The sequence below is a fragment of the Elephas maximus genome, chromosome 11 (genome assembly GCF_024166365.1).
Source record: "Elephas maximus indicus isolate mEleMax1 chromosome 11, mEleMax1 primary haplotype, whole genome shotgun sequence".
In the NCBI taxonomy this organism is placed as follows: domain Eukaryota; kingdom Metazoa; phylum Chordata; class Mammalia; order Proboscidea; family Elephantidae; genus Elephas; species Elephas maximus.
In genome coordinates, this window is record NC_064829.1 from 104,200,191 (window position 1) to 104,214,287 (window position 14,097).

The 14,097-nt window shown below is 52.6% G+C and overlaps 1 protein-coding gene across 1 annotated transcript; it reads left to right on the forward strand.

The window, feature by feature from the left end:
* Window positions 1-3,798: 3,798 nt before the first annotated feature.
* On the forward strand, window positions 3,799-14,097 carry RTN2 (reticulon 2). The gene is made up of 10 exons (XM_049901530.1): window positions 3,799-3,966; window positions 5,579-5,623; window positions 5,747-6,217; window positions 6,326-6,583; window positions 9,295-9,502; window positions 9,886-10,024; window positions 10,161-10,230; window positions 10,353-10,399; window positions 13,190-13,248; window positions 13,604-14,097. The coding sequence occupies exons 1-10, from the start codon at window positions 3,933-3,935 to the stop codon at window positions 13,683-13,685; spliced, it is 1,413 nt and encodes a 470-aa protein (XP_049757487.1). The 5' UTR covers window positions 3,799-3,932; the 3' UTR covers window positions 13,686-14,097.

The following is a 14,097-nucleotide window of genomic DNA, read 5'->3' on the forward strand; positions in this document are numbered from 1 at the left end:
TATTTATTTGCTCGTCAAGCAGACTGAATAACTATGGTGAAAGGATACAACCCTGACACGCACCTTTTCTGATTTTAAGCCACACAGTATCCCTTTATTCAGTTTCAATGACTCCCTCTTGGTCTATATACAGGTTCCTCATGAGCACAATTAAATGTTCTCATATTGGCATTCTTTGAAATGTTATCCATAATTTGTTATGATGCACACAGTCGAATGCTCTTGCATAGTCAATAAAACACAGGTAAACATCTTTCTGGTACTCTCTGCTTTCAGCCAAGATCCATCTGACATCAACAATTATATCCCTCGTTCCACATCCTTTTCTGAATCTGGCTTGAATTTCTGGCAGTTTCCTGTCTATATACTGCTGGAACCATTTTTTAATTATCTTCAGCAAAATTTACTTGCGTGTGATATTAATGATATTGTTCAATAATTTCTGCACTCTGTTGGATTACCTTTCTTTGGAATGGGCCCAGATATAGTCCTCTTCCAGTAGGTTGGCCAGGTAGCTGACTTCCAATTTCTTGGCATAGACAAATGAGAGCTTTCAGCCTTGCATCTGTTTGTTGAAATGTCTCAGTTGGTATTCTGTCAACCCCTGTAGCCTCGTTTTTTTGCCAATGCCTTCAGTGCAGCTTAGATTTCTTCCTTCAGTAGCATCAGTTCTTGATCAGATGCTACTTCCTGAAATGGCTGAACATCGGCCAATTCTTCTTGGTACAGTGACTCTGTGTATTCCTTCTATCTTCTTTTGATGCTTCCTGTGTCATACAGTATTTTCCCCCATAGAATCCTTCAATATTGCAACTTGGTTCTTTCAGCTTGAGAAATGCCAAGCATGTTCTTCCCTTTTGGTTTTCTAACTTTAGGTCTTTGCATATTTGATTATAATACTTTGTCTTCTCGAGCTGCTCTTTGAATCTTCTGTCGAGGTCTTTTACTTCATCCATTTCTTCCATTCACTTTAAATTTAGCTACTCTAAATTCAAGAGCAAGTTTCAGGGTCTCTCTTGACATCCATTTTGGTCTTTTTTTCTTTCCCGTCTTTTTAATGACCTTTTGTTTTCTTCTTGTATGTCTCCTTGATGTCATCATACAAATTGTCCGGTCTTTGGTCATTAGTGTTCAGTGTTTCAAAATTATTCTTAACGTGGTCTCTAGATTCAGATGGAATATGCTCTAGGTCATGTTTTCACTCCTGGATTTGTTTTAAGCCCACGTAAAGATTACAGCTTAGAAATCCCTATGGGGGCAGTTCTATTCTGTCACATGAGGTCGCTACGTGTCGAAATGGACTGAATGGCACCTAACAACAACTCATGCCTTCTAGGTTGGCCTCTCCATCAAAGCCTTCTTCCTTAAAGCCCACGTTCGCCCCTCCCACTGTACCAAGCCCCGCCCCTTCCCACGCCCCACCCCTAGTGCCTTGTTTTGACACAGGTACAACAGCTGCCCATAAAGAAGCTGGGGCCAGGCCCAAGCAGAGGCGCGAAGTCACCAGTCCCGCCCCGGTGGCTCCAAACTTTGTGTCTAACACGCAGTTGGAGGCCAGAAACATGAACTCATCCTCCATCCGATTGGATCAGAGCGTCCACCTCTGGTTCCGGGAACAAGATTTGCAATTCGGGGGCCTTGCTCAAGCCCCCTTGAAGGCAGAGTCACCCAGCGCCCGCGACATGGCCATGGAACGGCAGCGGACGCTTCCACCCGCGTCTTGGATAAGCTCTTGTTTCCGGGCCCTGTGATCCTCGGTGCGGAATGCCTATGGCGCCAGGTACAGGAAGCGCGAGGAGATTAGCAACACCACGCCGGTGGAGACGCCTGGGCTCGCCTAGGGGCCAGAGCGCGAACCAGCGCTCCGGAAGGCGCAGCGCAGCGCCCCGCGCACGCCCTCCGGCTCATCTGGTCCAGGGCCCAGCGCCTAGAGCATGTGGCGCGCGCCGAAGCGGGCAGATTGCTTCCCGTCGTGGCAGTGCAGGACAGCGAAGGAGGCCCAGTGAGAAGGCAGCCCCAGCAACACGAGCCAAGCGCACTGCGCGTTCCCCAAGAGCGCGCGCCAGCTCGGCGCTGCGCACGCCCCACGCCGCCGCCGCACCCGAGTGCGGCCGCTGGGAGCAGCGCCGCGGGGGTAGGAAGAACTGAGACATGTCGCGGGGCCTTGTTCCCCTCCCTCTCTTCCTCCCCCTGCGCCTCCTCTAACTTGCGAGCTGGCTTGAGGAGACGCTCCAGCAGACGGGCGAAAGCCGCCATCCTTAGTCCCTGGGATCAGGAACCTAGCCCCCAGTCATTAACCTGATTTTAAACCACCTAAATTCCCTGCCTATACACTGGTCAAGTCGAGCTAAGAAAAGGGATTGGACTTCTAGGTCTCCTCTCCCGCCCTTCAAAGCGGACTTTGGGACCTGGGTGAGGGAAAATGATAAACGATCAGTAGAATTTACCAATGTGGCACACGTTATTTTACAGACAGTCCCCGGTTTACAGATAAGATCCCTTCCTCATTCATACATCAAATTTGTAGGTAAGTGGGAACAGGTACATACAGTTCTTATTTGGCCTTTCTTTAGTGCAGGAAAAGGCTCGAAGCCTTTTGCAATGATTTTCAAGCTACAGGAGCAGCAGGTGAAGGTAATTGCGATGAAGAATTTGTTGTGAGTAAGGGCTGGAAAGTGAAAATTTACGTAACATTACAGGGAAAGCATGAGTAGTTCATAAGTTGGAGGTTCGTACCCCCGGGGAATGCCTGAATACCACTATCTCCAATTTACAGAAGAGGACACCGAGTCACAGAGAAATATCTACCCGTAGCTAGTAATTGGTGTTACCCGGAATTGAGCTCTAGAAACCGTGTTCTTAATCATAACACTCTCGGCTTCTGGTCCCCAGCCTCGCTCTAAGCTCCGCCCACCTTCACGCCCCAAGCTTCAAAAGTATTTTTGTTGTTGTTCCACCCCTACACCCAGCTTCTGTTGTTGCTTTACCGGCCGTCAACTCAAGCCCACAGCCTCAGAGGGTTGTCATCTTGGAAATCCCAGCTTCGCCTCTACTCCAGGCAGAGCCTCTGCACCCTGGCTGGTCAGAGCTAGCCTCCTCTCTCCAGGTTTGGTCCACCTTCTGGGACCCGCCCCCTCCTTTGCAGGTTCTTTCCTATTCCCTCTCGGCCCCACCTCCAGCTCGGCTCTCTCGGGGCTGACCCCACCCAATTATCTGAATATTCTAAATTGGTTTAGACCCACCCATTTCTGAGCTCCTCCCCTCGCGTCAAAACTTTTGAGTCACTTCTTCCCGCCCCCTTTCCCTGGCCCCTCTCCCTCTGCGAATCTACGTTAGGACCCTACCTCAGAGCATTAGGATATCTCTGTCTTCTCTTGCTGCGCCTAGTTCCGCCCCAACCCATTCTGAAATCCATTCTCCCATCCTCTCGGCCTAGTAGGCTCTTCGGTTTTCTCCTCAGATCCCTCAGCCTATACCAAAGCCCCGCCCCTGTTTGGCTAAGACCACGCCCACTCACTAGGCCCCGCCCCTCACCTGTTCCCTTCCACTCTTTCCCTGCCCCTTGCCTAGCCTATTAGCTCCGCCTCTCTGGCCAGCAGCCACGCCCTTGCAACCATAGCTCCTGCGTGCTTCCCCGCCCCCTTGAGGGCCCTCAGGCTCCGCCCCGCCTCCCTCTGGCCCCGCCCCCGGCCCCGCGCTGCAGTGCCTTCCCCACCACTGCCCCGCCCGCACTGGCCGCGCCGAGCAGAGGGCGGCGGCGGCGGCGGCGGCGGCGGCGGCGGCGGCGGCGGCGGCTGGAGCAGCCCGGGAGGAGGAGGCGGCGAGGATGGCGGAGGCGGCGTGGGCCTGGCGGAGATGAGCGCTCGCGGCCCCGGGCCCAGGGCGGCGCGGCCGGAGTGGGCGGGGGTCCCGATGCAGGCCCGAGGGGGGCCATGGGGCAGGTCCTGCCGGTCTTCGCCCATTGCAGTGAGTAGGGGGAGGCTCGGGCCTGGTGTGGGGCCCGGAGGCCCGGGTGGGGCTCTCTCCGGTGTCCCCTCTGCGCCGGTCCGCGGGAGAGCCGGGCTGGGGGAAGGAGAGGAAGGAGACAAAGGAAGCGCTCCCCTCCCCCCGCGCTCTGGCGGCGACAGGGCGGCCCGACCGGGAGGACCGGGTGAGACGGGGCGGAGGTGGGGGGAGCTGACATAGCTGGCGGGGGTGGGGGCGGCGCGTGGGCCCCTCGGATGGGCTGCCGGCCCCGCCCCGGGATGAGCTTGCGCGCGGGGAGCTGTCCTCTCGCCCTGGTGCTGGCCGCAGCCGGCAGCAAGGTGGGGGTGCTGAGTCGAGGGGTAGCGCCAGAATGGAGGAGAGGGGCCTGACCCTGCACCACCTGTCTTCTCATCCCACCCAGCCCCCCTTTTCCGCCTAGACTCCAAGGCATCCTGGACCTCGCCCAAATCGCCCAACTCCCTGTCCCAGGGCAGCAAGCATGCCTGGGCTGGGGCCAGGACTTCTGGATTCGTAGCGTGGTTTGCCACTGATTAGTGGTAACCCTGGAGGAGGCCTCCGTGGTCTGATTCCCCCGCTGAAGAGAAGTGGGGTGGAGGGCGTCCGACTTTAATTTCCAAACGGTATTGAGCGTCTCCTGTGTGCCAAGCCCCAAGCTAGCTCTGAGGTGCTGGATTCCAAAATTGAAAACGCTTTGTCAAATCCTCAGGATCCCACGGCTCAAACAGTCTGTGTTTAGCATTCTGACAGCTGGGGATTCTAACATTCTCAGATTCAGCCACTCACATGTCCTGAGAGTCCAGATGCTAAAATTCTAAGAATTTGCTATTTCAATATTCTAGAGTACCATCCCAGCATTCTAAGATCTTGTCTTTAACTCAGCTTACAAAGGGCCCTGCATGACCTGTTCCCCACTTACCTACTTGTCTTCGTTTTCCGTCTCCTCCTCAATCCCTGTGTTCTATATCTCAAGCATAGTGCCCGCCTCAGGGCCTTTGCATTGGCAGTTCCCTGTGTCTGGAGAATGCTCTTCTCTAGATATTCGCTTGGTTTCCTCACTTCATTCAGGTCTTTGCTCAAATGTCACCTTATCAGAGAAGCCTTCCTGACTACCCAGTCTGAAACAGCACCCCATCACTTTCTAATCCCTTATCCAATTTAATTTTTTCATGCACATCATCTATTTACCCAACATCATATCTTTATTTGTTTACTGTCTCCCCCATAGAATGTAAGCTCTATGAGGGCAGAGATTGTGTCTGTTTTGTTCATTGCTGTATCCCCAGGTCCTAGAACAGTACCTGGCACATAGTAGTTGCTCAGTTAAAGGTTGTCGAAAGAATGAATGAATTGAAACCTTCTAAAATGCCTAATCTGAAAACTCTAAGATTACATTTCCAAATTTGAACTTCTGAGAGTCTGATGGAAGTGATGCTAAGATTTTATGGCCTGTATGCAGAATGTTCTAAGGGTCCTGTAATTCCAACTTTCTAAGATTCCTTAATTTGGACCATCTGAGATTACAGGACTGGCACACTTCTGTGATTCGGACAGTCTAAGCTTCTAAGAGACTTCGATTCTTTTCCTCTCGCAGAAGAAGCGCCTTCGACAGCCTCCTCTACTCCAGATTCCACAGAAGGCAAGTGAGGTGGGGCAGTGTGAGGGAAGAGGCTTCAACGGTGTTCACAGCTGGTAGGGACTTTGGGAAAGTCTTCTGAAGTCCTGCTCCGGGAAGTTCACAGCTCTCCTTTGCCCACTGCAGGAGGGAACGAGGACTCTGATTTCCGGGAGCTGCACACAGCCCGGGAGTTCTCAGAGGATGATGAGGAGGAGACCACATCGCAGGACTGGGGCACCCCTCGGGAGCTGACCTTCTCCTACATCGCCTTCGATGGTGTGGTGAGCTCTGGGGGCCGCCGGGACTCGGCTGCCCGCCGCCCCCGGCCCCAGAGCCGCTCGGTCTCAGAGTCTCGAGACCCACCCCCTCAGTCCGGACTGGGCGACAGCTTGGAGAGCATCCCTAGCCTGAGCCAGTCCCCTGAGCCCGGACGCCACGGTGCCCCTGACGCCGCCTCTCCGGGTGAGCGCCCCCTGGAGGACCTGCGGCTCCGTCTGGATCAGCTGGGCTGGGTGACCCAGGGAGCGGGGTCCGGGGAGGACTCCTCCACTAGCAGCTCCACTCCGCTGGAAGACGAGGAGCCCAATGGATCGGAGGCAGGAGAGGCTGGGGAAGGTGAGAAGTCAGAGGGGCTGACCGGAGGTCATGAGGGGTGGGTGGTCTCTCTTTAAGACACCCCCTAAGGGAAAGTTCATGGCCTTGTCTTCCTACCCCCCTCCCCAGAAGTGGACCTACAACTCCAGCTTGCTCAATCCTCGCCACCCAAAGTCTTGACTCCCCAGCCCAGCCCGAGGTCTGGGACTCCCCAGGCTCGTACCCCGTCCCCGTGCAGATCCCGGGATTCGAACTCTTGGCCTGATGAGCCCTCGCTGGACCAGAAGGAGGAAGAGCCGTGGGGGCAACCAGAGCAGGAACCAATCACGGGGCAGTGCCTCGATAGCACAGACAAGTCAGAATTCAAATCGGAACCACACCTTCTAGGTAAGCGGTGTGAGTGAAGGTTCTCTGTTGAATTACATAGCAAGGCAAGGGGTGGGATTGAAAAGAGACCAGACTCTTTAAAGGAGGAGAATAGTGCTGAAGAGAGGAGGTGATGCTCTTGGCATTATAAACTCCGCCCCTTAAATTTTTTCCCATTAACTGAGGGGTGCTACTGGCTCTTTATATGTAGTTCCCCCGCCCACTTGAGACGTTGGCCCTGCTTGGTGCATTAGGATTGGCTGGTAGCTAAAAAAAAAACAACAAAAAAAATTCGCCCTCTATTAGAGTACTCTCCCTAGAGGCTGATTTTGGACAGCTCAGATCCCCAGGTAAAAAGATTTCTTCTGTATATGGCTATCGAATATTTATAAGTAAACTCCACGCCCTATAAAAATTCTCCTCTTCCCTGACTTGGCCTGTCTAATTGGCCCCGCCTCACCTTACAATATGCTCCGCCTCCATGAACAGCCAGGGGCTGGTTATCCGCAGCAGTGCTTTTATCTGTTTACGAAGACAGCCCGTCCCTTTTTGGAACTGTCCCCAAGTCTGTGGACGGCCATTGGCTGGGTGCATATGGGCCCCGCCCCCATACTCCCTCCCTCCGGGTTCCACCGAAGTGGGCAAAAATCCCCGAGAAGCAGCGGAGTCCGCAGCCTCTCACTCGAGCGAAGATGGGGAGTAAAGGTGGGCCTTTGGGGCAGACTGGGAGCGGGGCTGGAGGACGAAGGAAAGGGGACTGGATTCGCCCTCACCTCCCCCAGATCTTGGGCAGGTTTCCTGTTGGTCTTGATTCCCCGGAGCTGCAGGCTGGGTTTGAGGGGCTAAAGGGTTGTGTAGGGAGGGTGCTGAGGGAGCTTAGGGTCCCCTCTCCTCCAAGCCGGGGCCTTGGGGCTCAGGAGCAGGGAGTCCCCTTCCCCCAACCTCGGGCCCAGGCGGTGCTGTCACTCAGGGGATGGACGGGCCCGCACAGCTGTGGGCAAGGCTCCCTCCCCCCAGCGTGCCTAAACTTAGCCCCCGCCTCAGACGACCCGGCCCTTCCCCCACCCACTGGCGCCAGCCTTGGGGAGCCTGCAGGGAGGGCCCTGTATTCTGGGGTGGGGGGGGGTCTGCCCTACTTAGAGGTGGATGGGAGGATGTGTACAAGGAGGATACAGAAGTGAGAAGGGTCAGACTCCGAGGGGGACCAGTCGAGATGGGTCAGAGTTTGACTGGACTGAGGTTAGGAGAATGGAGAGGGTCTGGAAAGAAAGTGAAAGGACCTGGCAGAAGGATCCAGGGGTCTAATGGGAGGGCTGTTAAAAGTTTAGATGGGTGAGATGAAACATTGAGGTCTGGAGAGTTTAGGGTCACAGAAAGGGATCAGAAATGTGAGACAGGGCTCAGAAAGGAGTGTGGTGGTGTTAGTAGGACTCAGAAAAGAATGTTGGGAGGGATATCAATGACAAATCATCTTACATCTAGCAGCCTGGCAAAAATTAAAAAAAAAAAAATCCGTAACATCCATTGCTGGACAGGCTGTTGGGAAAAGAGCATTCTGATATGTTGCTGGAGGAAATGAGCATCTCCTGGTCTTGCTAGTGAGCAATCTAGCGACAGTTACAACGTTCAAAAAAACATAACCTGTTCGTCTAATGATTCCTCCCCTGGGACTCTATCTCAGAAGCTCCAGGAGGTAAGGCTTCTGTAAAACGATGTTGCTTGTAGCACTGCAGTGGAGAAAACAAAAAGGAGACAAAGTGAGTGGCCCAGCCATAGGTGCATGGTTGAATAAATGATGGTAAAGCCACACCCCCGAATATCATGTACAGGTAGTCCCCACATTAAGATGGGGTTCCTTTCCTACGACTCCATCATCAGTTGTTTCTGACCAAATAGCTCTTATTTTAAAATTTTCTTTATTATTGCCTTTTATTATCAATATCTTTATAAATCTGATTATTTGTCTTTGGGGATTGGAAACAATATACATATAAACTTACAGATACATTTTAATAATACATTTATAAAAAAATACACAAACTGTCAATAAAAACAGACGGTCATAAGTATGGTTTGTTGTAACTCCAATACGTAATAAGTCAGGAACTACCTGTAGTCCTTGAGAAGAATGATTCAATAGCTATTCCTTAATTCCAGCTGACCAGGAGGGATTTCTCTAGGGCAAAGTGGAGTGAGATAATCGTGACACAGAAAAGCATATATATGTTTCCATTTTTCATAACTAATGACCGAAAGTCACCGGTATGTATATGTGTGTCCATACATAATTATATGAGTAAGATTAAGGAAAGGAGCCCTGGTGGCACAGTGGTTAAGTGCTTGGCTGCTAACCAAAAGGTTGGAGGTTCGAACCCACCCAGTGGCTCCCCGGGAGAAAGTCTTGGCGATCTGCTCCTGTGGGGATAGGAAGCCCTATGGGGCAGTTCTACTCTGTCACATGAGGTCGCTATGAGTTGAAATCAACTCAACAGCACACAACAACAAGATTAAGGAGACTTGTTAGATGGTCAACTTGGGTTTTGGGGTGGGGGCTGAAGAGGAGACAAGCCTGGGAAAAGAAAAGAAGGTACTAAAAATTTGGAAATTGACTTAAGGCTCAGACAGATGAGTCAAGAGGTCAGGGTTTCACACTGGGATAGGAAGTGGGGGCCCACGTTAGGGGTCAGCCAGGCCAAGGTACGGCCTGGCCTGACACCCCGCCCTCTTCACAGTGGCGGACTTGCTGTACTGGAAGGATACAAGGACGTCAGGAGTGGTCTTCACGGGCCTCATGGTCTCCCTGCTCTGCCTCCTGCACTTTAGCATCGTGTCCGTGGTGGCCCATGTGGCCCTGTTGCTACTCTGTGGCACCATCTCTCTCAGGGTTTACCGCAAAGTGCTGCAGGCTGTGCACCGGGGGGACGGCGCCAACCCCTTCCAGTGAGAACCCCTGACCCTAACTCCAGTCCAGACTCCAGTGCTGACCATAAATCATGACCCATGACCTCAAGTCAAGCACTAACTCTCACCCTGGCCCTAACCCTTCTGGATCCTTTTTATGACTCTAACCTGACTTTAAACTGGGGTTTGAACCCCGACCCCCATACCTAACCTCTTATCTTAACCTTTTACCCTTAATCCTTGATCCTCTCCCTGACCCTGACCATGACCCCAGCCCCTCAATACCTGGTTCCTTTGACTTTCCCCCAGTCTTGACCCTGGTCTGCACTCCGACCTCCGCTTCTTACCCTTGTCCCAGCCATACCCCCCAGCCTGAGCCCTGAACACCCCTTGAGTCACCCCATACCCCTTTGACTCTGCAGGGCCTACCTAGATGTGGACCTGACCCTGACCCGGGAGCAGACAGAACGTTTGTCCCAGCAGATTGCGTCCCGCGTGGTCTCTGCAGCCACACAGCTGCGGCATTTCTTCCTGGTAGAAGACCTCGTGGACTCCCTCAAGGTGCCGTCAGGTCCCCACACCCTCCTGGGTGCCCAACATTCACCTCCTTTCACCTGGGGGTAGCGGGCTACCACTGGGTGAGGTCACAGCCTGCAGAGTGCCCTGTGGCTCTGCTGACCCTGACCTTCCCTGCCAGCTGGCCCTCCTCTTCTACATCTTGACCTTCGTGGGCGCCCTCTTCAATGGTTTGACTCTTCTCATTCTGGGTGAGCTGAGAAGGCTGTGGAGAGCGGGGTGGGGAGGTGGGTCATTGGGGTTTGGTGGTGGACAGGCCCAGGGAAAGAATTGTTTAATCTCGTGGCCTGATCCCCCATCTCCGTGCCCACAGGAGTGATTGGTTTATTCACCTTTCCCCTGCTGTACCGGCAGCACCAGGTAAGTGCCAGAAAAAAACCCAAACCCATTGCCATTGAGTCAATTCCAACTCATAGCAACCCCATAGGACAGAGTAGAACTGCCCCGTAGGGTTTCCAAAGAGCAGTTGGTGAATTTTGAACTGCAGACCTTTTGGTTAGCAGCCGAGCTCTTAACCACTGTACCACCAGGGGTCCAGCTGAGTGCCAGAGGCCGTCAATTGCCGGAACCCCAGCTAAACATGGGTGGTCTGACCACCCCTCCCCCCTAGAGCCAGGGTCCCACGGACAGATGTCCCAGTCAGACACAAGTGGTCTGATTGCTGCCCCTCCTCAATAGAGCTGTGCTTGTTAGCAGCCATTGAGTCGATTCCAACTCATGGTGACCCCAAGTGTTACAGAGTAGAACTTTTCCACAGGGTCCTCTTGGCTGTAATCTGAACAGAAGCAGATCACTAGGTCTTTTCTTCCACAGTAGCGCTAGGTGGGTTCAAACTGTCAACATTTACGTTAGCAGCTCAGCGCAATACAGTTAAAGCCCAAGGTCATCGAATCAACTTATAGTGACCCTACAGGACAGAACAGAACTGCCCCAGAGGGTTTCCAAGGCTGCCATCTTTACCAAAGCAGACTGTCACACCTTTCTCCTGCAGAGCAGCTGGTGGATTCAAACCACCAACCTTTCGGTTAGCAGCCAAGCACTTAACCACTGTGCCACCAGTGCTCCTTAGGTGAATGCCCAAGGATTTCAATTGCTGGAACCCCAATTAAACATGGGTGGTCTGACTGCTTCTTCCCCCAGAGCCAGGGTCCCATTAACAGATGTCCCAGCCAGACACAAGTGGTCTGATGGCTGTCCCTCCTTGACAGAGTTGTGATTGTTAGTTGCCATTGATCTGATTCCAACTCATGGCGACCCTAGATGTTATACAGTAGAACTGCTCCATACAATTTTCTTGGCTGTAATCTTAATGGAGGGTCAGCAAAAAAAAAAAAAAAAAAGACTTTCAATGAGGTGGATTGATACAGTGGCTGCTCAGTGGCTGCAACAATGGGCTCAGATACAGCAATGATTGTGAGGATGGCGCAGGACTGGGCAGCATTTCGTTCTGTTGTATGTAGGTTAGCCACCAATCAGAACTGACTCCGTGGCACCTAACAAGAACGATCTTAACAGAAGCAGATCACCAGGTCTTTTCTTCTGCAATACTGCTGGGTGGGTTCAAACTGCCAGCCTTCAGGATAGCAGTTGAGCATAAAAGGAGCTAAGCCTAACCTAACCCATTGCCATCAGTCGATTCTGACTCATAATGTCCCTATAGGACAGAGCAGAACTGCCCCATAGGTTTTCCAAGGAGCGGCTGATGGATTCGAACTGCTGACCCTTTGGTTAGCAGCCAAGCTCTTAACCATTGTACTACCAGGGCTCCAGCAATAGAGCTAGAGTCTAGCAAATATGTTCCAGCAGCCAGAGGTGGACATTTGGATTGGAGTCCCCTCACAGAACCAAGGTCGACTGACATGCCCTGGCCCCAGGCAGGTGGACTAACTGGTGCTTCTGCCTGATGATAGGTCCTCCTACCTGATGATGGGTCCAAGCTCTGACTGTCATGTCCCAGCCAGAGACAGGCAGTCTGAGAGCCTTCTCTCCCTAACATAGCTTGGGCTGAACAACACTTGTCTTAGCCAGAAACAGGCAGACTGATTAATGCTCTCTCCACTCAATTCCACCAGGGACTGACAAACACATCCAGATGCAGACAGACAGATGCCATTTCTCCCTAAGCATAGCCTGGGCTTGACTGACACCCATCCCAGCCAAAGACAAAGACAGGCATACTAACTGGTGCCCCTAGTCCCTGAAACAGCCATCAGGGACAGACTCACCTCTAGTTTGAAATCAGGTGGGACATAGCCAGGGCTGCCTGACATTCCTCCTCTCCACAGATACACTGACTGACACTCCCTTCTCTACTACAGCCGAGAGCAAACGATACAGATCCATGCCAGAGAGATAGTCCTCCCCTAACCCCTTCTCATGCCTGAATGACTGAGACAAAGTCAACTAACACTGGGAATTAAAAAAAACAGTTGCCACCGAGTCGATTTCAACTCATGGCCACCCCATGTGTGTCACAATAGAACTGCATTCTATAGCGTTTTCAAGTGCTGATTTTTGGGAAGTAGATTGCCAGGACTTTCTTCCAAGGCACGTTGGGTGAACTCGAACCTCCAACCTTTCGATTAACAGCTGACTATGTTAATCATTTGCACCACCTAGGGGCTCCCTGTGAATTAAACAAGTATTAATCAATTCATTCATGGACTTGGCTGAACAACACCAATGCTCTCTGCTCCCACCCTATCCTAAACACACACACACACACACACACACACTTACAAATGCAAACTCATTCAAAGATTAACAGCCGTGCCTAGTACACAGAGTTGCTGGAAGATACTTGTGTGTCTGCCTGACAACACTCCTCACACCCGACACTGTGTGGCCAACCAGCTGACTCTACAGCTTGACCCTTGCACTTCCAAAACCAACTCATAGTGGCCCTATAGGACAAAGTAGAACAGCCCATAGGATCTCACCTGGTGGATTCGAACTCCTGACCTTTTGGTTAGCAGCCATAGCTCTTAATTACTACACCACAAGGGTATCTATTAAGTTTAGAGTTGAAAGTGGGTGGTGGATCACTCCCCCAGTTCCTAATTCAGAGGTGGGGATGAAGCAGCCTCCTAGAGGAATTAAAAGGAAGAACCCCCTTCAATTCCTCCTTTCACCCCTTTTTGGTCTTCCCAGGTCCAGATTGACCAGTATGTGGGATTGGTGACAAATCAGTTGAGCCACATCAAAGCTAAGTAAGGGCACGGTTGGAGATGGAAGGAGGGGGAAGCTTGGGAGCTTTTTCCATATTACACCCCTTGTCTCCTTGGATGCTGAGAGACCGACCATCCCAGGGCTAGCGGAGCCTAACCTTGGCAGCCACTTTCCCTGCCTGTGTTCAAAGCAGACATCACTAATCCATTCCCACACACTGCCCTCTCCCTAAATTCCCCCTTCTGAGAGACTGGTGAGAGGCAGTTCCAACACAGACCGGGGGGGGGGGGGGGGGTTGTTGGGCTGGCTTTGGTCACTCAGCTAGTTTTCCTTATCCAGCACTCTCCTTTTCTCAGATGCATAACCCTTTTCTTGCCCCACCCATTTCTCCCTCAGGATCCGAGCTAAGATCCCAGGGACCGGCGCCCTTGCCTCGGCAGCAGCTGCAGTTTCCGGATCCAAAGCCAAAGCTGAATGAGAGGGGTGTCTCTGCCCGGGGGATGCCTGCCCCCATCCCCAGCAGCCCTCTGCCCCCTTCATCTCCCTCCCATACCTACCCTCTTCCCCCTGGCCCGAGCCATCTCCCTGTGGGTGTTAAGTTCACTTACACGAGGGAGTTCGGGCAAATTGCCTGAGCGGCCAGGACTACATTTCCCGAGAGGCTCTGCTCTAAGAGTCCAGAAAAGATGAGGCACCTTGGCTGCGGGGCCTGCTGGGACTTGTAGTTGCCTAGACAGAGCACTCGCTCTGCACTTCCACGACGCCGCCACTGGAGGCGCCGTGAGTTGTTGGTGTTTCCTGGACGCCACCGGTCCTCGCGCCAGGGCTTTGCATGGGGCCAAGGGGAGGCCTAAGCTTGGATTTACACTGTAATAAAGACTCCTGTGAAA